The following is a 26,050-nucleotide window of genomic DNA, read 5'->3' on the forward strand; positions in this document are numbered from 1 at the left end:
TTCTTCCCCCTAGGTCTGCTGCCTCTTCCTGACCCTCACTGCTCATGGTTTTTTGTAAGCTCAGAGTCTGCTGATTTCTCCATGCAGAAAACTTTGAAAGTGGTCCCTGGGCTCAGAGATGCTCTGGCAGTTGGCTGGATCTGGGAAGTTGGCTTTATATAGCTAAGGTTTTAAAGTCTATTAAAACCTCACGGGAAAGGACTATGGTTCTCAAATTAGCATATGCAGTAAGAATCAAAATTCCTGATGATGGAAGGACCTCGGAGGTTGTGCACTTCAACCTGCCACCAGTGCGATCCTGGCACACGGCTCTGTGACTCTGCCATGGGGACAAGGTACTCACTGTTATAGCACAACAACCCTGGCTGCTGATGGACAGCTGCGTTTGTGAGCAACCTGCCACCCACTTGGGATGCTTGGGTGATTCAGTACAACTCTACCCCCTCTTCCACGTGTTGGCCTTCAAGAGGGCCTTCATCTGGCCTCATCCGTGAAGACAGCGATACTGACTCACTGTTAAAGGGATATGCCCTGAGAGCAGTTTTTCTAAGAGTGGCCTGAGGCTTCTGTCCAGCCTTCCATTTTTCTCTCCCAGGCCCTTCTGAAATTAGAAGCTGCTTCTGCAAGTAGGCTGGACTAAGGCGGGTGTGTGCTTTGTGATATGGAGAGGAGTTCCTACCCTCATGTGAAGCTATCTGCATCCTGAGTAGCCACACCGTTTCTACATCACAAGATTTAGCAGAACATAGTTCGGCTCCAGTGGTAATACCCGCAACAGTGGTGGCAGCAACATTTCCATTCACAAAGAATGATACCCCGCCCAAACCGCCATCCCCCATCCGCCACGATCATGCCTCAACACTAGATGACAAATTTTCACTAGAGCCAAGGTGACTGTGTACGAAGGGAATGTGGGTTCAAGTCTTCAGGCAGGCTGTTGGTATCAGAGATCTGGGCTGTTTCCTGCTAACCTCATGGCACGGTTTCTGCCGGGAAAGAATTACCTGGCATTGCCAGTGAGTAATCAACCGTTTCTGTGATGGAATGGAAAAGCTGGGACTGCGATGCTTTCTTCAGCTGGTAAAGAAAACCTCCCAGAGCCATGAGGTTCAACTTATCTGTAGCATCTTCAAAGAGCCTGGATGAAACAAAAAGACTTGTTACTTAGAAACAATTCAGCAAAGTCTTTATGGCAGAATGATTATGGTAATTTTCTTAGATGTGATTAATGAAAATGTGTCAACACTGTAAAGAAATGTACAGTACTATTATATCTCTTATTACTGAGTACAAGTCTACTCTAAGATTCTAATCTGAAGGGCACAGACTATATTTAAAAAAATAATCTTTGTAGCCCCATGGCCTAGCTCAGCTGAGATGGGCGCTCATAAAACATTTGCCAAGAAGTTGAAAGATGGCAAAGCATCGCTCCCAGAAACTGAAACACTGGGAATGGAATTCTTACAATTAGCTTCAATTCCATAAGCTATGTTAAAGAAAAAACTCAGCAAATTAATCAAGGCTTTTGTTGGGCTACAATTGGCGAGTTTAATGCTGGGCTTGGCTCTCAGGAGGATTCAGAAGCAGAGTAAACTTGATCTGTAAGCCCCCCAGGGCCAGGGACTGACCTTCTCACCTCTGACTCATACACCCAGAGCCCTGGACACGGTGAAGCTCAAGTATGTACTGGAATAACGAATATTCCCTAACATAAAGGACTTTGCAGGTTCTTTCTGTTTTCCACTCTGTTGGGCACAGACATTTCTAGAAGGAGTTAGGGAGAAGGAGGTAAGCACAGGTAGCAGGGCTTAGAGGAGGGTCAGAGGCTCACTGGAACTTGGAATGTTGGGATCAAACACCGGTTTATGTGGCACATGAGGAATGAGGCGAGCCAGCCTCCCTCTGCTCTGGGGTCATCCTGATGCCTGCCCTCCAAATCCGTGGTGACCCCAGAAGAGCAAGCAGCCCTATGGGGTGCCATGTTCTGGGTAAGGGAGAGTGTCTCCAATAGGAACTGAATAACAAAGCCCTCGTGAAGGGATAATACAAGGCATACAAGTTTTAAGATGGGAATCAGTGGATTAATCATTCACAAATTATCTAAACAAATATATTTTTCTTGTGTTTTCTAATTTCAATTTCAACACCATTTGGTTTCTGGATCCCATTAATCATTTCTTCTTCCTCTTTCCTAGTACGAAAAGAGTGGTGAATATTATATCCCATCTGACACCTGTATACCACTTTCCAGCTTCCCAAACACTTTCACAGCCACCTTGTTGGATAGACAGGAAAAAGGGATTATTGTACCAAGTTAGTAGATGAAGAAACTGAATCTCAGTGCAACTATTCACACAGACTCAACCCTGCAGCTGGTTGGTGTCAAAGCCAGGAGTGAACTCGAGTCTTCTGAGCCCAGCCAGTGACGCTCCTCCCACATCTCTACACCCTTGCTGTCCGTCCTCCCATGTGAACTTCACTGCGCCTGTGCTGGGTCGGCTGGGGCACAGCCGCCAGGTGTGGAAGAGTGAAGTGGGATGGTCTCCAGGTGAAGGTGACCAAAGCACTTTCCGCATCAAGAAGGGCCACCTCAATTCAGAAAAGCAGATAACAGGAAAGAGGGGGCTCATTCTTGTCTAGTTTCATGTGCAGCGACAGGAACAAGTAGCCAAATAATCACAATATATTATCATTTGTACATAGCTCACAAATATTAGTACATTATTGTAATTTTGCACAGGCAGAAAGAAAAGCCTTTTTGAAGACAAATTGGGACAAATGTTGACTTTAGCCTTATTATACTAGGGGAACAAATGGTATATATTAGTCTTGCAGTAAATTCTTAAATGTTTTAAGATTGCATTTTCTCTAATAAATATGCATATTTTTTTTTTTAAAAAAGAAGGAGGACCACCTAACAGTTGGAATTACTGCTGATTCCTCCCTCTACATCTTAATGTGACTGCTGGGCATCAATTTAGATCACACTCCCGGGTGCAGGATTTTAAAATATTATCATAAAAATAGCAAATGTTTACTATTTGCCAAGCTCTGTCCTAACTACTTCCCAGCGAACTAATTAATTTAACCTTATGGCTAGCCTGTGGGAGTTATGATACTTTATGGCCCTATTCTACGATGAGAAAGCAGGGCCTGTGGAAGTTGCCTGTGGTCATGGAGTAAGTGCAGAGCCTTCGCCCCGGGCTGCCTGACCCCGCCCCCGAGCCTCCAGCCTCAGTCACTAGACAAAAAGAGTTCATTGTGAGTGTGCAGTGTGATGGCAGACAGAGACATACTTGAAAAAAATTACAAGAGGCTTCAATGACTGGCTAACAAATCAAGTTGTCCTGGGGAGGATTTTGAGAGCAGAAGAGAAGCATGTGGTGTGGCCAGCAGATGATGGGTGCTCTTTGGGGGGCAGCCCCCCGGGGCGTGGCGGGAACAGCGCGCACCTGTCGGCCTGGGTGGAGAGCGTGAGTACGACCTTGGCGGCACTGCTGCCCGTCATGAGGCTGCCCCCACGGAAGTCGGTGGCTCGGCCTCGGCTGCCTTCCCGGACGAGTTCCTGGATGGAGAGGGGCTGGATGACGGGGGCCGCGCTCAGGGAGCCCCCCTGCTCCAGGCTCTGCTCTTGGGGTGAGCCTTCGCTCTCCGGGTCCCCGAGGAGTCCGCCTCTGGGGGCCTTCTGAGGCTGGCTGATGGTCAGCGGGGGCTGAGAGGTGCCGTCGCTGAAGTGGGTATGCTCCAACGTGGCCACATACTCGCACACCCTGGAGAGAGTCACACACAGCAGCCGTTGAAAGTTGCAGCTCAGCCGGGCCCGCTCTGGCGACCCCACAGTGAGATACAAAGGAGCTCAGCCAGCCTTACAGTCCTCCTGAATTGTTCCCCTTCCTCTAGGGATAGCCACCTCTCTCCCCCTCGCTCTCCACTGCCACTCCCTCTCTTCCCGCTATACAGACTTTTGTTTGAGTTGGACCAGAAAGCCTGGAGGTGGGGTAAGGACTCCTCGGTGAAAGTCTGGGAACAGAGCTCTGTTTATCCAGGTACGTCCTGTCCAGCGTACTGGCTTCTCAGGACTTTGGCTGTTGGAGTGAGTTTTCCCAAAGGGTCCTCTTCCCCCTCTCTCGTGCTCTAGTCAGGACTCAGGAAACATCTCCTTACTTTGAGATCCCAGAATGAGTGTGCATATGGCGGACTGGCCCTCTGGCCACAATGGGCCCTCACTCAGGGGTTCCATCCAGCCATGTCCCACAGGGTCCTGATAGCTCCACGTAACCACTACTGGGGCAGGGGGTGGGGTAGTCACCTAATCACGGTAAACTCAGAGAAGAGTCACAACATATGGTACAGCTGCCAGCCTCCAAACTGTTCCCAATAGGACCTGGGACTAGAGACCCCTCATCCCAGAATAAGTCCAGTTACTAGGAAAGACTATCCTGGATAATCCACTCTGATGTTCCATAATCAGGCCATTTTTTGATTCCATAGAACTTGCTTGGGTGCAATTTAAATCTTTTTCTTTTTCTCTTTTTGCCTGTGAAAGCAATGGAGAGTAGCGGGTCACCAGCCTCCACATTAAAACCCATTGTGCTCCAGGCCGATTCATGCTGGCCCTTTCACATGTCCCTCTTAAGATGAGTTTTTCAACCCTAGAATGATCTTTGAAAGTTGACCAACACTCACTCAAGGCTGTATTTGCTTTGAGGATGATAAACAGAACCTAGATCTGGCCAGTGCTCTGGGCAAGATCTGGATGCCTGAGCCCTGCTGCGGGCCACCATCCTGCTCCCGACTGTCCCTCCACCGCTCGGCCAGAACTGAGCTTGTAGAGGATGGGGTGTGTGCTGAGGAGATGGGCAGAAAGCCGCAGCCTCCCTGTGCCTGCTGCGGGTGGACGGTGGTCCTTCCTTTGTCCGAGGTCCACCCGACCGCCAGTGCCAGGGAAGGCAGGCTTTTCTTCTTGGTCGTGGGAGGACTGTGGAGCTCTCGCTTTGTTTTTATTTTACAGGTGCTGTGAACCGTGTAACTGATTGGGAGGTTCTTTTTACTTTGATACTACAAAGCTAAGAGCCAAACTTTTGGCTGTCTTTGACACTATGTACTATTCTATTTTTTCCTTTGTCTAGCTAAATTAAAAGTAGGCAAACTGTACTTATTATGTGTCCATGTAAGCTAACAAAAATCCTTCTTTCAATAAAAAGGACATTAATAAACATACAGCGATGTTATGTTGCTGACACATGACCAGCTTTTAGATCTGCCTAGTATTCACCTAACTGATGTGGTCTTTTACCAGCCTCTAGTTAAGAATCAGTTTTTCTTCCCTGGGATAATGTTATCTGCCTCTCACAGACAATGTCAATGATAGTTCACAGTTTCCTAAATTCAGTTCTGTCACTCTGTTCTCTGAGACATACATTCAGTTGGGCCCTTATTCCCGCTTCTCTTTTTAACCTCTCATTTGGGGTTTTTCCAAACTCTGTGAATTACTGTGATCTGTTTACGTGCTGACAGGTGCAGGGTTCTACCCCTTCCCCACGGCAGGCCCCCTTCCCCCCCCCCCCCACGGCAGGCGGTGCCAGGTCTGCGGGGGTGGGGATCCGGTCACACACCTGAACACGTGTGGCCAGCAGTCCGGGTTGTGGCTGCCCATCTCCAGGCCGACACTGAGGATGGCGTCCATGCACAGGACGTGGGCTGTGTGCAGCCGTACCCCCTGCAGCCTCCCGATCTGCTCCAGTTTCTGTTCCACTTTTAGCTTCACTGCGTCAGAAAGACATTCGTTAGAATAACAGTCCAAGTAAGGGAGACAGAAGGGGAGGGAGAAAGGAGGGAAAGGAAAGAATGTGCTCTTGGGCAAGGGCAAAAGGAAACGGGAGATGTCACTGGCAGCGAGCTCTTCAATGGCAGGTCCCCGAGGCTCATCATGCAAACTACCCAGCCCACAGGCCCACAGATATTGGTGACCCCAGCCCCGGGGTTTCAGAAGTCCATGGATTCTGAGCTTGTAGGTACAGTTCCTCTGGGCCCACCCCTGGGATCTGGGTCAGTCACAGCAGTGAGGATGGGCTTCAAGGGCCAATCCCAGCTAAAGCCATCTGTGCCCAGACCCATCCTCTGCCCCTGTGTACTCATATTGATAATAAGAAAGAATTCCTGGGCTTCCCAAGTCCTCTCTGAGGTTTATTTAATGTTAGGTGTTCATGATGATGATCATGTAAAACAACATATGTATGTACACACTCAGCACCATGATGACCGCTTTATAACTGAAAATTCCCATATCATTTCACTCCCTGAGTTTACGTTTATACTTGTGATCTTCAAATGATACTTTTTAAATTGCAGATGATGAATGAGAAAGGATGCAGAAGGTGCCTTAAGATGTCAATTACGCAAAACGCCAAGGCAAGGCCAAATGACAGCATCCTCCATGAATTAAGATGTCCAGTCACTGGAAGATGGGTCTAGTGGGGAAACTGAGCAATGGTCCAGAACCCAGCAACACAGCACGCTCACTACAGAGGAAGCCGAACCATGCTCCTACTGTAAAGGGCAAACTGATGTTTAGCAAAGCATCATTTGTCTCACGGATGGGATATTGATTTTATTTTTTATTTGTCTATAATTCAAATACTAGCTCTGGTTTAATAGTTTTTGAAGAACTTTAAATTTAAGTATTTTTATGTAACTTATAGTTGTACATTTTAAGTAAAAGTGTGATACCCTTTTGCAGTTAACACTGGGGATGTGTAAGAGTTGCTTTGTTTTCACATGATTCTCTCTATTACTCAAATTTGAGGAACACCAACCTAACCTGTTTTTCTCAGCTAAAGATGTGCTGACTCTTTCTGTGACTACCTATTTTAAATACCTGATACATTGTTAGCACAAGTTGGACCAAGCTTCCAATTTTTCCTTGTTTGCTGTCTGCCATTTATCTTCCATTGCTATTAGAAAGGCCATTCTCTTTCCTTATATCTAGATAACCATCCACTTCATTGACTAACTAATTTTAACTAACAAGTTAAAAATCAACCCTTTCCCAAGATCACAAAGCTTAGGTTTTTCTCTGACAAGAGCAAAGTCTTCCTGAGCCTCCTCTCAGGGATTCCTCCATCGGTTTGATTCTCCCCTTCAGAACCCTGGCCATTCTATCTTTCCTACTGTAGCCTGAGGGGGTCCTCAAATGTGCACCCTGGGAAGCTTCAAAGCCAGTGGCCAGAGGACGCCACAGGTGTGAATAGCTGAGCCAGGTGGCCTCTGGCTAGCAGCCAAGTGCACTTTCCTAGTCGCCAGGAGCCAGTATGTCTCTTGTGTCCAGAGGGACCTATTGTGAGCAGTCTGGAGGGTCAGCCATGTAAAACTGACCCAAGCCTGTGGTCCAGCGGGATCTCACCACCAGTGGTATACAATAAGCTGTGTATCACACATGCAACAGGGACAAGTGTGTCTGCTCGGGTGTGCGGGCACGTGCAGACCTCACATAGGCACCAGATGGATTCGAGCCCTTGTGCTGTTACCTTGTGCTATGGCATCACCGGGTTCCTGGATTTCCCTTTCCTCCTTCTCTTCCTGGACACAGGAGGCAGCTGCCATCTGGGCGAGGGCTGACGCACAGTTGGCTGCAACTCCTTTAGAGGAAACAAACAATTACCCCTTAACTGAGTCTATTCTCTAACCACTCACCTGGCAGAAGCACTTCTAAAAGACTTGTTGTCCACTAGGGCCATTCCTAATGTGTTCCTCGGGAACACCCCTTGGGCCACGGGTCAGGGATACCACGTCTGCCATACCTAGAGCACAGCTCAGCCGCGCTGCTTTCCGCAGCCCATCGAGGCTCATGCAGATGGCATCGCGTTCTTTTTGGTTCTGTTCTTTGATGCCTTCAGCTCCCAGAATGAAGGCCAGCCCTTTGGAGCTCCCCGCCATTCGGCCGGTCAGGGGGGTTGATAAAGTGTCGATCAAGTTCTTCCAGCAGCCAACCAGAATGTAGCGAGCGAACGCCACACCTAGAACGTGAAGGGCTGTGGGTCACCTTCTGGAGATAAAACATCCTGGCAATGAATGGCCTGGGATTCTCTGACCGTCACATTAGCATTATCGAGCCGTGTGCAATTCTACTACAGGAAATACAATGGAAAGGGTTATATCGGATTGCGTTTCACTTTGTGCTTATAAATAATGAATGTTGCATCAGCAGCTGGATGATGCTAGTAACTTCCATCAGGTATTTTTCTGCCAAGATGAAATCTTAATTCATTTACGTCAGTACAGAAAGCTGCCACATAATAATTTAATTGCTGGTAACACGTGCGATGGATGTATATTCATAAACTCAAGACCCAAGTCACTACCTGCCACCGTGGAGTCATCAATTCTCCTGCCCTGGGTGAAAGGAGACTCCATAGAAGCTGAGGCCATCAGCTGCCCTCCAATTGCACTGCTCTCTAAGCCATCGATATCTGTCAAGGAAAAAGGGCAAGGTTTTTTTTTCTTTTTAAAGAACACTCCAGTCAAAAACAAACGGCTACCACAATATTCATTTTCTTCCCAACAAATAGTCATGGGATCTGTTATGTACCAAGTATGTAGCAACCTTTTATCAGAATATTAAAATTTTTGTTTTATCCATTCAGTACAGTTTTCTTTCATTGCTAGAGCATTCTTCTGTTAGGCTGATGGATTTTTTTATTTGAAAAAATAAATTCTGATACCTCTGTTGCTAGAAAATCTATTGATTTAGAATATTTTGATCTTTGCATACTCGCTTTTATTCAAAATTGTGGCATTATTCCCACATTTTATATGTACAGGTTACTCCAACATGGATCTGTTTTTCAGACCTTCCTCAAAAGAATTAAGAGGAGGATAAGCCTCTTTGGTCAGATAATCATATAATCTGATTGGAAAGCACAACATCTTACTAATAATACCTTACAATTTTCAAAGTGTTTTCACGTAACATTTTTTTCATTAGATCTTCCCAACAACTCCAAGTACGTAGGCAGGGTAGGTATTATTTTTCCTTATTTCACAGAGAAAGAAATAAGTATTCAAAGTAGGTAAATCGCCCAAGTCATGAGGCTGGCAAAGGAAGGAATTAGACTTAGTATTCACGTCTTCTGACACCCATCCAGGCCTCCTTCCATGACACCAAACTTCAGCTCAATATGGGATTCTAATTCACCTTGTTTAAATTTTTGTTAAAATATACTCTCATCTACAGAATTAGTTCAATGAACCATTCCTTAACATGCTGGTAAGAAGAGACTGGCCTGGCTTGAGAGGGCTGGGCTTTGATTCAGCCTTGTCTCTGAATTAAGTAGTCTTGTAGCCTTGGGCCAGGTACGCCATTCTCTGGGCCCCAGATTCCTCAGTAAAAAGGAAGTAACCATTGGAGCAATGACCATGGAGTAGAAGCATATGCATTTGAAGGCAACTAACATAGGTGAATGCACCACACAGAGGGGACGGGAGAAGAGGGTAACATAAGCTTATTCCCTGACTTTAGAACTTCACCTTCACCCCAATAGGGTGAGACTTGCATGGTGTTTGAAAATTATTTCATTATATCTTTGATTCTTACAGTAACTCCAGGAAGTCTAGAGACTTCTGGTAACACACCTCTTTGAAAGTTGCTCAGGGGCTTCCCTGGTGGTGCTGTGGTTGGGAGTCTGCCTGCTGGTGCGGGGGACATGGGTTCGAGCCCTGGTCTGGGGGGATCCCACATGCCACGGAGCGGCTGGGCCCGTGAGCCACAATTACTGAGCCTGCGCGTCTGGAGCCTGTGCTCCGCCACAGGAGAGGCCGCGATAGTGAGAGGCCCGCGCACCGCGATGAGGAGTGGCTCCCGCTTGCCACAACTAGGGAAAGCCCTCGCACAGAAGCGAAGACCCAACACAGCCATAAATAAATAAATTAATTAATAAAAAAAATAAATAAATAAAGTTGCTCAGAGAATGGATCGTAAAAGTTCTCACCTCAGTGAGAAAAAAATCTGTAACTATGAGAGGTGATTGATGTTAACTAAACTTACTGTGATGGTCATTTTACAATATATGCATATATCAAATCATTATGTTGTACACCTGGGATTAATATGTCAATTACCGCTCAGTAAAACTGGGTGTGGGAGGGAAGGCAGGGAGAAATCTATACGACTACTACAGTGGGAACAGAGCAGTTTCACTGAAATTGATTTGACTTATGGTCAAATGGTCTAATGACATTTGCCAGAAATTGCCATGTATCAAAGTTTTGTTTCCTATGTGCTAGGTAAAGGACTGACGAATTCAAGTAACACAAAGTTTATCTAAGTGCTAAAATTCCACAATCTATAGAATACTTTGACATGACATGACATGAGGAATGGCCACAGGTAGTAGTACAGTGTTGATGACCAGGTTACTGCTATTGCTTTTCCTTGCACATAATGAAAAGATTAGATGGACGTTTCCAAACTCTAGGTTAATTGCTGCTCAAATTCACTTGTCACTTCACACCTGAAATTTGCTACAAAGAATCACAGAATGTAATTCTGTCGAATTCTTATGAAAAGTCTCTGTGTTTCTATCATTAATCTAAAGTTAGATAACTTCCCTATGGATGAAGCAATTGAACTTACTGTTCTGTTATAAAAGAGATGGCTGATTAACAGTGATGACTGATGAATATGGCTCTTGTGAATAGCCTGTTATTTGTTCAATTTTTAAAATTAAGTAAGTAATTAATTTATTTATTTATGGCTGCATTGGGTCTTCATTGCTGCACGCGGGCTTTCTCTAGTTGCGGCGAGCGGGCTTCTCATTGCAGTGGCTTCTCTTGTTGCGGAGCATGGGCTTTAGGTGCACGGGCTTCAGTAGTTGTGGCTCGTGGGCTCTACAGCGCAGGCTCAGTAGTTGTGGTGCACGGGCTTAGTTGCTCCGCGGCACGTGGGATCTTCCCAGACCAGGGCTCGAACCCAGGTCCCGTGCATTGGCAGGCGGATTCTTAACCACTGCGCCAACAGGGAAGTCCCTATTTGTTCATTTTTACATCTACTGTATGACTCCTTGTATTAAGATTCAGGGAAGAAATTCAGAGATTAATTTTGGCAGAAACTATGGTATTGAAATTAAAGCTGGCATGTTTAAGATCTTCATCTAAATTCCAAGGCACTTAGAAGCTCTGGACAGTACCTTTAATCTCAATCTGAAGCCAGTTTGTGCAGAGAGATGGAAATCAAGCATTGCTTATAGGTAGACTGAATAAATGTCTCATAAATGTCTTCATAAATATGAATTCCTATTTTTCAAATGGATATAAATATTATCATGATTAATAAAATACTAATTGGTCACTTGTCTGGTGATGATGGTCCGCAAGGCTTCGGACCCAGTCTTGCTTCCCCCAATTCCATCCTAGTTCTGGAACCAACACTCCAAATGCCAGACAATGACCAAGACGCTGCCTGCTATGGATAGACCTCACTGTATGTCTTGACTCCCTGCCTGATTTCTAAATAGTGCCTTCCCCCAAATTCCTCAGTGTTGATCTCCACCTGCCAGTAGTTCACTCTGCCACCTTTGTAAGAGTGGCAACCACAGGCAATATAACATATCCTTTGGGACAACAGATTCTGCCTCCCAGCTGGACTGCCCCAGGTTCCTGCCAGTGTGCCCTGTCCGGTGCAAAGCCGTGTGGAGCTGTGTGAGGACATACACACCACAGAGAGGGCAGGGAAGGTGTCCATGTAGGGCCACGCTCTACTTATCACATCAGTGGGAGCCATGAAAAGATCACTCAGACAGATACCAGTCTGGGGACTCAGATCAAATTTATTAAGGCTCCTGATGACCAGTCCAAACTTTTGAGCACTCTCCGATCTTGACCTGACATTGTAGTTACGCCATGCAGAGCCATGAGTGGCTGCTTTTGCCAAAATGTTGCCTTATGACCACACCCCATACTTCTCTTTATGTTCTTGTATGATATTTCCAGTAGTTAAATAGGATTTTAAAAACTCGAGACACTAAAGAAAAGATGCTGGGCAAGCTATTTTACATTCTTTCTTTTTTTTTTGGCCATGCTGCGTGGCTGGTGGGATCTTATTTCCCTGACCAGGGATTGAACCCGGGCCCCCTGCAGTGGAAGTGCAGAGTCCTAACGCCAGGCAATTCCCTTGCATTCTTTTTCACTCTGGTACAGCTGGGAAGGGAAGGGAGGACCTCTGATATGGACAAGAAATGGGGATGAAGCCAAGTTTAAAATCAATCATTTTACATTACTGGCAAATTCTCAGAAGCACTGAATGATACAGGGTATCTATGAGCATGTGAGAGCTTCCAGGAATAATTCTGGGCTTTGCGCCCAGACCGTACTTCATATCCCCAGAAGAGGTCTACAGTTTTATCCCAACAGACATAGGTGCTAAATAATTCCTAATCTAATGGGGCACAGTGAGCCTGCAGAGTCCCACGTGGAAAAAGGACAGAAAGTTCTTATGAGGTGAACTCGTGACACTTCCCTGGAACTGTCCTCAACTGCCAGGGAGGCTTCGTGGGTGCTGTTTCAAAGTCTGCTTGAAACACTACTGCTTCCCTGAAAGGGGCTTTGAAGCGTGGGCCCTCCCCACCCCACCGAGTGCCATGGAGCCGTGCAAGGAGCCACTGACCAGTCAGCATGGTGATTAGGGGAAGGCTGTTGTCCTCGGGGCTGCCCCAGTAGCCGGCTTCTCCGAGCATGTTTCTGTCGAGAACCTGGTGGTAAAGTTCCTCGATCCAGGCCTGGGAGAAGACCATCAGCACCCCGCTGGTCTGCACCTGCTTCATGAACTCTTTCTGCAGAGAAGATCACACGAGAAGGTGACCAAATACGATCCCTTGCAAACAAACAGGCTCTCATGTTCCTCTGCCGCCTCTTCACGTCCCGAGTCACTGAGTCACCGCTTATGGGAAAAACACAACCTTGTCGATTGGGGGACAGAAGGTGGCGAGGGAAGCGGAAACTGCAATGGAAAAGTCCCCAACTTCATGAAGGTCCTTTCATTTATGTGATCTTTTTAAGAAACCCTGTAGGAGGAGTAGGGATACTACATTTTATTTTTGTGCTCTTTGACATGTGGGAGGATTAGAAAATGCACAAAAATGTTTCACAGAGCACCTCCTTCTTGCTGTCCCATCAGCAGCAGAGGTGGCATGTCCTCCCCGAAGAACATATGTATCTCAAGAGATACTTGACTTACACTCATGAAGCCACCGCTTACCCTCGGAAACATACAATTTGTCAATCATTTATCAAACAAATGATTGCGGATCCCTTAATGTTGCTCCATGGATTTAGGCTCTCGACCTGGTCCCAGGGTCCGCCACGGAGGGGTCTGCTCACGCCAGGGAGCCAACCACGGAAGAATACTCATCACTGTCATCACCTCACAGGAGGTGTTCTGTTATCGACATTAGTGAGCTTAGCTCTGGGTCCGAGTGGGTCTCGGTATATTTTGGAACTCAGTGAAGGGTTTTTGTAACAGCACGCCTGCATTTTCTGCAAAGGGGACCATTCTCTGCACATCTCCTGCTGTTACTTAACATGCTGATTACGTTTTTGAATATGTCTTACACACGTGTGTTTAATGCCACTGGATGAAGTTACTGGGCCACTGGCAGGCAGCCCTTTGCAGGCACACGGAGTTCTTTACTCCTGGAGCTAGGTGGGTAGCTCTGCGGCTCACCGCGCGTGCAAATTGCACAACGGTTCCTGGGCATCGCGTCCGTCCACCCTCCACAGCCCCGCGGGCATCACCCATTCCGGATCAGTGTGAGATAGAACACACCAGCCATCCCTCTCGTGGCAGTGACGCTCGGGTGCCAGCCCAGAGGCCGCCGCTGGTCCTCGGCGTGGCGGGGCGGAGACGCACACTCACCATGGTGCCTGGCGCCAGGGCGGGCCGCTTCCGGTAGTAGTCGCCGTGGGAGAGTTTCAGGTTGAGCAGCAGGGCGCAGTGCGCGGCCGAGTACAGGCTGTCCGCGTTCATCAGCATCTGCAAGCCCAGGCTGCTGTTCCCGTCGAATCCCGGGGAGTGCATCATGCCTGCGGAGAGAATCCAGAGACCTCAAACACCACGCCTGGCAAGACCCGCTTAACGTCTGGCTTACCGCTTACGGAGAGCCACGAACCAATCCCAGGGAAGGAGCACCTCGTAGGGTACTTCTGTAAAGCAACGACAGCCAGCAAGGAATAGCGTTAGGGCAGAGACGCGCCCTAGACTGGTGGGGAAGAGCATGCACTCCGGAGTGAACCTACTTGGGAAAATCTTCTTTGTTAGTCACCGGGTGCTTTGGTAAAATCCCTTAAAGCCTTCTCTACCTAGAGATAGGCAGAATAATTGATTGCCTCTGTCTCCTGCTCAAACTCTCCAAATGCCTTCCCATCACAATATAAAAAAACCCCACCCCACCCCTCCCCTCAGCCACCCCAACCTGTCTGTTGTTCCTTGACCTCACCAAGCCTGGACGTGCCTCAGGGCCTTTGCATTTTTGCCTCTCCCCAGAATGGTCTCCCAAGATCTCTGGATGACTAGCTGCCTCGATTCTTTTTTTAAAATTAATTGATTAATTTATTTATTTTATTTTTGGCTGTGTTGGGTCTTTGTTGCTGTGCACGGGCTTTCTCTAGTAGTGGCGAGATGGGGCTACTCTTCGTTGCGGTGCGCGGGCTTCAGTAGTTGTGGCACGCAGGCTCAGTAGGTGTGGCTTGTGGGCTCTAGAGCACAGGCTCAGTACTTGTGGTGCTGCTCCGCGGCATGTGGGATCTTCCCAGACCAGGGCTCAAACCCAGGTCCCCTGCATGGGCAGGCAGAGTCTTAACCACTGCACCACCAGGGAAGCCCTGCCTCGATTCTTTTAGGGCTCTGCTCAGGTGTCAGCTTTTCACAGACATTCCCCTTTAATTCCATCTAAAATAGCATCCCTCGTACCTACAACCATCCTCTGCAATACTCCTCCTCACCATGCATTTTTCTTCATTGCCTTAATGGCATTTATTAATATATATATATTTGTTTATTGTCTGCCATTACTACTATTATGTAAGACCTACAAGAGAGTGGAACTTTGTTATTTGTTCACTAGAGAAACTCAGTGCCTAGAACAGTGCCTGGTACATAATAGATCCTTTAAAATTACTTGCTGAATGAATGAATAAGAATAAATGAAAAAGTTTGCTATGGCAACTAGAGGCAATACACATTTAAGATGCTTAGTGCAGTAACTCATAAGTACAAACTTTTCTAAAAGTAATAATGTTCCTCAAAAAGCTGAACATGGAATTACCATATGACCCAGCAATTTTGCACTCTTAGGAGTGTACCCAGAAGAACTGAAAACCGGAATTTGAACAGATACTTGTATGCCAGTGTTCACTGCAGCAACTAAAACAACAGTGTAATAAAAAAAAAAACAAAAAACCTTTGAATTGGGCACTTTAAATGGGTGCATTGCATGGTATGTGAATTATATCTCAATAAAAGCTGTTAATAACCAGAGGGCAGACAGCAGAAGCAAGAAAAACTACAATCCTGCAGCCTGTGGAACAAAAACCACATTCACAGAAAGATAGACAAGATGAAAAGGCAGAGGGCTATATATCAGATGAAGGAACAAGAAAAAACCCCATATAAACAACTAAATGAAGTGGAGATAGGCAACCTTCCAGAAAAAGATTTCAGAATAATGATAGTGAAGATGATCCAGGACCTCGGAATAAGAATGGAGGCAAAGATTCAGAAGATGCAAGAAATGATTAACAAAGACCTAGAAGAATTAAAGAACAAACAAACAGAGATGAAAAATACAATAACTGAAATGAAAACTACACTAGAAGGAATCAATACCAGAATAACTGAGGCAGAAGAACGGATAAGTGACCTGGAAGACAGAATGGTGGAATTCACTGCTGTGAAACACATTAAAGAAAAAAGAATAAAAGAAATGAAGACAGCCTAAGAGACCTCTGGGACAACATTAAACACAACAACATTCGCATTATAGGGGTCCCAGAAGGAGAAGAGAGGGATAAAGGACCAGAGAAAATATTTGAAGAGATTATAGTCGAAAACTTCCCTAACATGGGAAAGGAAATAGCCACCCAAGTCCCGGAAGCGCAGAGAGTCCCATACAGGATAAACCCAAGGAGAAACACGCTGAGACACATAGTAATCAAATTGGCAAAAATTAAAGACAAAGAAAAATTATTGAAAGCAGCAAGGGGAAAATGACAAATAACATACAAGGGAACTCCCATAAGGTTAACAGCTGATTACTCAGCAGAAACTCTACAAGCCAGAAGGGAGTGGCATGATATACTTAAAGTGATGAAAGGGAAGAACCTACAACCAAGATTACTCTACCCGGCAAGGATCTCATTTAGATTTGATGGAGAAATCAAAAGCTTTACAGACAAGCAAAAGCTAAGAGAATTCAGCACCACCAAACCAGCTCTACAACAAATGCTAAAGGAACTTCTCTAAGTGGGAAACACAAGAGAAGAAAAGGACCTACAAAAACAAACCCAAAACAATTAAGAAAATGGTCATAGGAACATACATATCGATAATTACCTTAAACGTGAATGGATTAAATGCTCCAACCAAAAGACACAGGCTTGCTGAATGGATACAAAAACAAGACCCATATATATGCTGTCTACAAGAGACCCACTTTAGACCTAGGGACACATACAGACTGAAAGTGAGGGGATGGAAAAAGATATTCCATGCAAATGGAAATCAAAAGAAAGCTGGAGTAGCTATACTCATATCAGATAAAATAGACTTTAAAATAAAGAATGTTATAAGAGACAAGGAAGGACACTACATAATTATCAAGGGATCAATCCAAGAAGAAGATATAACAATTATAAATATATATGCACCCAACATACGAGCACCTCAATACATAAGGCAACTGCTAACAGCTATAAAAGAGGAAATCGACAGTAACACAGTAATAGTGGGGGACTTTGACACCTCACTTACACCAGTGGACAGATCATCCAAAATGAAAATAAATAAGGAAACAGAAGCTTTAAATGACACAATAGACCAGATAGATTTAATTGATATTTATAGGACATTCCATCCAAACACAGCAGATTACACTTTCTTCTCAAGTGCGCACGGAACATTCTCCAGGATAGATAACATCTTGGGTCACAAATCAAGCCTCAGTAAATTTAAGAAAATTGAAATCATATCAAGCATCTTTTCTGACCACAACGCTATGAGATTAGAAATGAATTACAGGGAAAAAAACGTAAAAAACACAAACACATGGAGGCTAAACAATACATTACTAAATAACCAAGAGATCACTGAAGAAATCAAAGAGGAAATCAAAAAATACCTAGAGACAAATGACAATGAAAACACGATGACCCAAAACCTATGGGATGCAGCAAAAGCAGTCCTAAGAGGGAAGTGTATAGCTATACAAGCCTACCTAAAGAAACAAGAAAAATCTCAAGTAAACAATCTAACCTTACACCTAAAGGCACTAGAGAAAGAAGAACAAACAAAACCCAAAGTTAGCAGAAGGAAAGAAATCATAAAGATCAGAGCAGAAATAAATGAAATAGAAACAAAGAAAACAATAGCAAAGATCAATAAAACTAAAAGCTGGTTCTTTGAGAAGATAAACAAAATTGATAAACCATTAGCCAGACTCATCAAGAAAAAGCGGGAGAGGACGCAAATCAATAAAATCAGAAACGAAAAAGGAGAAGTTACAACAGACACCGCAGAAATACAAAGCATCCTAAGAGACTACTACAAGCAACTCTATGCCAATAAAATGGACAACCTGGAAGAAATGGACAAATTCTTAGAAAGGTATAACCTTCCAAGACTGAAGCAGGAAGAAACAGAAAATATGAACAGACAAATCACAAGTAAATTGTGATCATTATGTAGTGAAATTGAAACTGTGATTAAAAATCTTCCAACAAACAAAAGTCCAGGACCAGATGGCTTCACAGGTGAATTCTATCAAACATGTAGAGAAGAGCTAACACCCATCCTTCTCAAACTCTTCCAAAAAATTGCAGAGGAAGGAACACCCCCAAACTCATTCTATGAGGCCACCATCACCCTGATACCAAAACCAGACAAAGATACTACAAAAAAAGAAAATTACAGACCAATATCACTGATGAATATAGATGCAAAAATCCTCAACAAAATACTAGCAAACAGAATCCAACAACACATTAAAAGGATCATACACCACGATCAAGTGGGATTTATCCCAGGGATGCAAGGATTCTTCAGTATACGCAAATCAATCAATGTGATACATCATATTAACAAATTGAAGAATAAAAACCATATGATCATTTCAATAGATGCAGAAAAAGCTTTTGACAAAATTCAACACCCATTTATGATAAAAACTCTCCAGAAAGTGGGCATAGAGGGAACCTACCTTAACATAATAAAGGCCATATACGACAAACCCATAGCAAACATCCTTCTCAACGGTGAAAAACTGAAAGCATTTCCTCTAAGATCAGGAATGAGACAAGGATGTCTACTCTCACCACTATTATTCAACATAGTCTTGGAAGTCCTAGCCACAGCAATCAGAGAAGAAAAAGAAATAAAAGGAATACAAATTGGAAAAGAAGAAGTAAAACTGTCACTGTTTGCAGATGACATGATACTATACATAGAGAATCCTAAAACTGCCACCAGAAAACTACTAGAGCTAATTAATGAATTTGGTAAAGTTGCAGGATACAAAATTAATGCACAGAAATCTCTTGCATTCCTATACACTAATGATGAAAAATCTGAAAGAGAAATTATGGAAACACTTCCATTTACCATTGCAACAAAAAGAATAAAATACCTAGGAATAAACCTACCTAGGGAGACAAAAGACCTGTGTGCAGAAAACTATAAGACACTGATGAAAGAAATTAAAGATGATACAAACAGATGGAGAGATATACCATGTTCTTGGATTGGAAGAATCAATATTGTGAAAATGACTATACTACCCAGAGCAATCTACAGATTCAATGCAATACCTATCAAATTACCAATGGCATTTTTTACGGAACTAGAACAAATCATCTTACAATTTGTATGGAGACACAAAGACCCCGAATAGCCAAAGCAGTCTTGAGGGAAAAAAAACGGAGCTGGAGGAATCAGACTCCCTGACTTCAGACTATACTACAAAGCAACAGTAATGAAGACAATATGGTACTGGCACAAAAACAGAAACATAGATCAATGGAACAAGATAGAAAGCCCAGAGATAAACCCACACACCTATGGTCAACTAATCTATGACAAAGGAGGCAAAGATATACAATGGAGAAAAGACAGTCTCTTCAATAAGTGGTGCTGGGAAAACTGGACAGCTACATGTAAAAGAATGAAATTAGAATACTCCCTAACACCATACACAAAAATAATCTCAAAATGGATTAGAGACCTAAATGTAAGACTGGACACTATAAAACTCTTAGAGGAAAACATAGGAAGAACACTCTGTGACATAAATCATAGCAAGATCTTTTTTGATCCACCTCCTAGAGTAATGGAAATAAAAACAAAAATAAACAAATGGGACCTAATGAAGCTTCAAAGGAAACCATAAACAAGACGAAAAGACAACCCTCAGAATGGGAGAAAATATTTGCAAATGAATCAACGGACAAAGGATTAATCTCCAAAATATATAAACAGCTCATTGAGCTCAATATTAAAGAAACAAACAACCCAATCCAAAAATGGGCAGAAGACCTAAATAGACATTTCTCCGAAGAAGACATACAGATGGCCACGAAGCACATGAAAAGATGCTCAACATCACTAATTATTAGAGAAATGCAAATCAAAACTACAATGAGGTATCACCTCACACCAGTTAGAATGGGCATCATCAGAAAATCTACAAACAACAAATGCTGGAGAGGGTGTGGAGAAAAGGGAACCCTCTTGCACTGTTGGTGGGAATGTAAATTGATACAGCCACTATGGAGAACAGTATGGAGGTTCCTTAAAAAACTAAAAATAGAATTACCATATGACCCAGCAATCCCACTACTGGGCATATACCCAGAGAAAACCGTAATTCAAAAAGACACATGCACCCCAATGTTCATTGCAGCACTATTTACAATAGCCAGGTCATGGAAGCAACCTAAATGCCCATCGACAGACGAATGGATAAAGAAGTGTGGTACATAGATACAATGGAATATTACTCAGCCATAAAAAGGAACGAAATTGAGTCATTTGTTGAGACGTAGATGGATCTAGAGACTGTCATACAGAGTGAAGTAAGTCAGAAAGAGAAAAACAAATATCGTATATTAACGCATGTATGTGGAACCTAGAAAAATGGTACAGATGAACCGGGTTGCAGGGCAGAAGTTGAGACACAGATGTAGAGAACAAACACATGGACACCAAGGGGGGAAAACTGCGGTGGGGTGGGGATGGTGGTGTGCTGAATTGGGCGATTGGGATTGACATGTATACAGTGATGTGTATAAAACTGATGACTGATTAAAAAAAAATAATAATAAAATAAATAAATAAATAAAAGCTGTTAATGAGGAAACAGTTTCAAAATATACATAAAAAAATAGTTATTGGTTTCCCCCCAGCTATTGTTTTGAAACATTCTTTTATATTTCATAGTATGGTTTTCACTTTGAAAGGCTCCTGTGTTTTTCATAAATTAACTAAAAACAAAAACCAGTGATACCTCATACTCTAAAGATGGCCTCATTCAGCCAGAGAGAGTTGATGCCTAGTTCAAACTTTCACAGACAGCTTGGGGTGACAAAAATTACCCAAGCCTGCTTCTCCTCATCTGGTACTATGTCCGCCCCAGTGCTACACTTGTTCCTACAAACACTCTGAGGCTGGATGTAGGGATGTAGGTGAAACAGCCCATCCTGAATATGTGCATGCAAATGACACGCACCTATATACTCTTCAGAGCATGTCTAAAATTATCCTTTAATCAAAAATGTGCCTCTTACATGAAGTGCAAAAATTCTCAAAAATTATCGGTCAAATAAGTAGGAAATACAAATGTCTAACTGGAATGGTTACTTATATATCTGTGAACTTCTTAATGAATATGCTGGTAAGAAGATAAGAATCAGAAGAAGCTTTCAAAGCTGAGAAAACGTTAAGACCTCTGCTCTATTTGAGAACAGTGTAAACATTTTTTGGTGGGAGTAAGTATGTCTATTATCCCAACGAAACCACCAAGGCAGGCAAAGATTAGGCATTCCCTTTGCCTTCCGTATAGAGTTCGGTGAGAACTTTGCAGCTGCCTTACGAGATTCTTTTACTGAGAGTACTTTGGAATCATGGGCTGAGGGGCATTTATAAAAGGAAGATCGAGTTGAGAGTGGGTTTTTAAATGAAATCCTTGGTCAGGACACGGGCAGTGTGTCTTGGCCCTGATGGTCCCTAGGAATACTCCACCCTCTTAAGGTCCTGGTGGGTTGGTTCCAGTTCTCTGGAGTAGATGAAGCACAAGAGCAGTCTCCTTCCACAGTACACAGAAAGCAGCACGCAGTGTTGCTGGGTATTTAACGACCCTGGATCACAGGTGAAAGGAATATTTGAGTCTATGAACCAGGGGGAAAAAAAAAGAATCTGCAAGTGGCTTTGATCTTAGACATCAGTAATAATTTCTTTTAAAATTTGAAACCAACTATTTACCTTGGAATATGTTTTGGAACCTGAGCACATGCTCAGATACTGAAAGTGAAAAAAGCTAATGTATCTGCTGACATGAAGACCCAAATCATTAGCAGAGGTGTGACAAAGCCCTGGAAGTCACCGCTGGTGGCTATGCCGAGTTCTGAAATAATTTGTTAAACGTGTTAGGGGCAATCTGTTGGTGCTGGCGTATATCTCTATGCAGATTAATTTCTTACAAAGAACTGGCAAATTTGACAATAAAACAAAAGAAGGTATAATCTATTAATTTAAGAAGATAATTTTCTTGATTTACCAGATATAGTTCACTGGTGATATTAATAATGCAAATAACATGATAGGTGCAATTTATTAAATGCTTTCTATTTTCCAGGACCAATCTCTTCTCATACATTATTTCATTTGATATATAATATATATCAATATATATATATATTAATTTGATATATTATATATCAGATGCCCCACTTTATTTTACCAGCGAGGAAAGTAACTTGAAAATGTTAAGTAGGGCTTCCCTGGTGGCGCAGTGGTTGAGAATCTGCCTGCCAATGCAGGGGACACGGGTTCGAGCCCTGGTCTGGGAAGATCCCACATGCCACGGAGCAACTAGGCCCGTGAGCCACAACTACTGAGCCTGCGCGTCTGGAGCCTGTGCTCCGCAATAAGAGAGGCCGCGACAGTGAGAGGCCCGCGCACCGCGATGAAGAGTGGCCCCCGCTTGCCGCAACTAGAGAAAGCCCTCGCACAGAAACGAAGACCCAGCACAGCCAAAAATAAATATAAAAATAAATTAATTAATTAAAAAAAAAAAAAAAAAAGAAAATGTTAAGTAATTTGCCCGAAGTTATACAGCTAGAAATTGGCAAAGGTCTTTTGGGCCCAAACTTCAGGCTTTTTGCACTCTGCCACACTGTACTTGCTTCTAATGTTGGGAAGAGATCCCAATCTATCATGTTCCTAACAGATCCTCTATTTTCATTCATCCTTCTGATTGGTCTCACTGAAGTGTTATTGAATTTGGGGTGACAAATTATAGTAACTATGACCTTTAACATATTCTGGCTATTTGGTTTTTTTTCTACTTATCTGTAACTAAAGTTCATTCTCTGTCTATGATTAAGATGTCCTTTACTGTCAGCAACAGGAGGATGGATCACTTGCTTGACTGGTTACCAGTGCAAGACTGGATACAAGATTAGCATAAAATGACCTTGAAAAGTACCTTCCATGTCTAAGATAATTTGATGTTTCTTTTTAAAGTAAACATTAAATACTTCATGTAAAACATTTAACAGTACTGAAGAGTATAAACAATATAAACAATAGCCCTGCTTCTCCCAAGCCCCAATGAGGCCCCTCCCAAAAAGACTCACTTCCTTCTGTGTATTATGTGGAAATACAATCACAAACGAGATCATATGACATACATTATACTGCAACTAGGTGTTTTCTAAACAATATACCTTAGACATCTCTTGATATTGGCACTTATAGATCTGCCTCATTCTTTTTTAATAACTGTGCATATACCACTGCATGATTGTACTGTGATTTACTTAATGTTTTATTGGTAGACACTGATATTTTTTCAATTATGAAAAAGGATGAAATGATGAAATAACACTTCCGTAAGAATATCTGTGGGATATGTTCCTAAAAGCAGAATAAATACATATATTAAGTTTGATAGATGTAGCCAAAATATCTTCCAAAGACAAGACGGGCCCGAGTCCCAGAACATCACAGAGCACTGGACGGCCTACCCAAGACTCAATGTAGGGGGAAGTTAATGAATCTTTCTTTCTTAAGTAATCAGTTGAGTTTCCTACTCTATGCAAACAAACCTAATCCTAACTGGTAGAGGCGAGGTTTTCTACCTGTATTTTACCTTCTGTTTTCCACAAAGGTACTGAGATAAATCTGCATTATCATCTTTTGGGGTGTTTAAATCATAGGGCCAAAACCTGAAGCTGGCAACAACATACTTGCCTTCTGGTTCTATATTCACAAAGTCAGAGCTTCTTCCAGAGGCTATGGTCCATTTCTGGAAGGTCATGGGAGGAGGAAGCAATGAGGAAGAGAAGGGAGATGCCCTGGCTGGGCAGGGGATGGAAGTCTGTGGCTCCCTGCTACCTGGCAGCACCTGGAGTGTTGGCAGGACCCCGGAGGAGGACACAGGATGTGCATGGGGGCCCCCAGTCTTGCCAGAACATTCCAGGCCCCACCCTGGCAGGGAGGTAGAAAAATCACGGGACCTCCCAGAAAGGCTGTGAAGTGGGACAACGGGGGCACACTGGTGACGTGAGAGGTGAGGGGCCTCCCTATCCAGATCCCACATAAGCTCCCACTTCTAGTTTTACCCTGGCATGGGGACCTGAGGGCTAGCAAAGATCAAATGTCTGACCAGTTAGGCAGGCTGGAGGTCTGGAGGCAGATTTGTTTTAATTTAAATAAATAGATATTTCTTGCACAATTGAGATTCATACTAGCTCTACTACCTTTTACGAAATTTGGTACTTCATAAATATCAGGTTGCTTGCAATAAGCCTCACACTTGGTCACAGTCAGTCTCAAGATCCTCACCAAACACCACCAGTCTAAGGAACAGCAATCCCAAAGCCACATGCCTGTGCCCCTCTGTCAATGGCTGCGGGAGGTTGGCTCTTGCTTTCTGGTCCCCAAGGAGCACCTTACACAGATGCCACTTGGTTCTATGCAGGATCAGACGCATTGCAGCAGCTATCACAGCTCACATCCAATACCATCTCTATAAAACCCATGTTTGTCTGAAGGTTTTCAAACTTCCCCACCAGAAGAAACTTTAATTGCTTTCGAAGAAAAAGCTCCCCTGAATCATGTGGAATTCAGGAGGCTCATTTCAACTGTATGTTAGCTGTTGGGAGGACAGGAGCCCCTGAGAAATACCAAGTGAGGCTGACCTTAGCCAGGAGGGCAGACCCTGCTAACAAGTCAGGGACAAATGCTCGATGGGAGTTTTGGGGAAAATAAGGTTTGAAGCTTTTGACACAGAAGTTAATAATGAGTAAAATATCTGGGTTATGACTCCGGGAGGCTCTTTCTCTTCTCCCCTTCTCCTGTTTTGGCTTTCATAACTTTCTCTTGGGTGAACAAAGGAAATCTGCCATCCCCTTGTCTCACAGGTACAGATGTTTCTCTTTCACTCATCTTTCATCTTGGAGGTGACATGTGCAAAGGAGGGAGAGCTCTGCCTCAGGCCAGACGTGGACCCAGCATCCAGTCGCTTTGGCTGACCCACAGCGACAGTCAGTGTGAGCCACTAAACCACTAAACCATAGTGGTAACTGAAGAGAATCAGCTCATTGGCAGCAGGACCACAGAGTGACGGGTCTGTAATTCAGATACAGAGACCAACTCCTAACTGGTAAAAGCGCTGTGGAGGTCACCAGAATCAAAAAGACAAATGACTAACAATTTGGTTAGAGACAATCACTAAAAACTGCATTTGGAAACAACCGAAAGATTTTGAAGTCTCTTTTCAATGTATTGATTTCTACATGTAAAAATTAGTGTCACAGCATGTTGGGTCTGACGGGACATTTTATAGACCTTTAAAAGTTGAGCAGTTTGCAACATTCATGGGGCCACATTCTGGTCACATAAAACATTCACGAAAGTGCTGTTGTGCACGTGCTACAAATAAGTATTGATTTGAAAGACACAAAAACACAAATGTGAGGCTTTGCTTCAAATTTTGTAAAAAGACTTTGCTAGGATTATGTTTCCTAATTCTCATAGGAAATGAGGCAGGCCCTTTGGAAGTCATTCTTTACCACTGTGACAACTCATTGAATCTGGAATTACTAGGGGATGTTGTTTGTAAACATGAATTTATCTGAGAGCTGAATCTTACATACTTAAATGCTGAAACTCCTGCAGCCGAGTTATTTTGTATGGATAATTTTAACTTTAAATAGAAGGGCCTAAATATAATTTTACCATTTCTTGATGACTCAAGGCCATCATTACTGCAACCAGGGGCAGTGCTGTGGTCTGATACACAGCTGTTTTGGGGGATCACTGATGGGTGCCAGACTTGGCACCAGGCACATCAAGCTGGTCAGAGCAGGCTGCCAAGCTCCTCCCCGCAAGAATGCTTCCAGCTGGGAAGAGGCACAGGATCAGAGGCCCTACCGAACTCCTTCCAACTCAGGCTTTACCCTTGATTCTTTCAGCACGTGAACTATTCATAGCTTTAGGAACCAAAAAGCAAGTTCATCAATCTACAGTCAATAAATATTTATTGAGGATAAATCATGCATATCTTGCACC

General features: G+C 43.7%; 1 protein-coding gene across 1 annotated transcript in view; it reads right to left on the reverse strand.

Annotated features, from left to right (window-relative positions):
* Positions 1-26,050, reverse strand: part of ARFGEF3 (ARFGEF family member 3) — a 199,544-nt gene that overhangs the window by 48,200 nt on the left and 125,294 nt on the right. The window contains exons 12-19 of the mRNA XM_061206836.1: positions 13,907-14,073; positions 12,659-12,824; positions 8,361-8,468; positions 7,800-8,015; positions 7,527-7,637; positions 5,616-5,766; positions 3,453-3,770; positions 1,005-1,138 (exon numbers count right to left, since the gene is read on the reverse strand). Coding sequence (XP_061062819.1) covers positions 1,005-1,138; positions 3,453-3,770; positions 5,616-5,766; positions 7,527-7,637; positions 7,800-8,015; positions 8,361-8,468; positions 12,659-12,824; positions 13,907-14,073 — 1,371 coding nt within the window. The remainder of the gene's footprint in view (positions 1-1,004; positions 1,139-3,452; positions 3,771-5,615; positions 5,767-7,526; positions 7,638-7,799; positions 8,016-8,360; positions 8,469-12,658; positions 12,825-13,906; positions 14,074-26,050) is intronic.

Source organism: Eubalaena glacialis, chromosome 12, assembly GCF_028564815.1.
Source record: "Eubalaena glacialis isolate mEubGla1 chromosome 12, mEubGla1.1.hap2.+ XY, whole genome shotgun sequence".
Lineage (NCBI taxonomy): Eukaryota > Metazoa > Chordata > Mammalia > Artiodactyla > Balaenidae > Eubalaena > Eubalaena glacialis.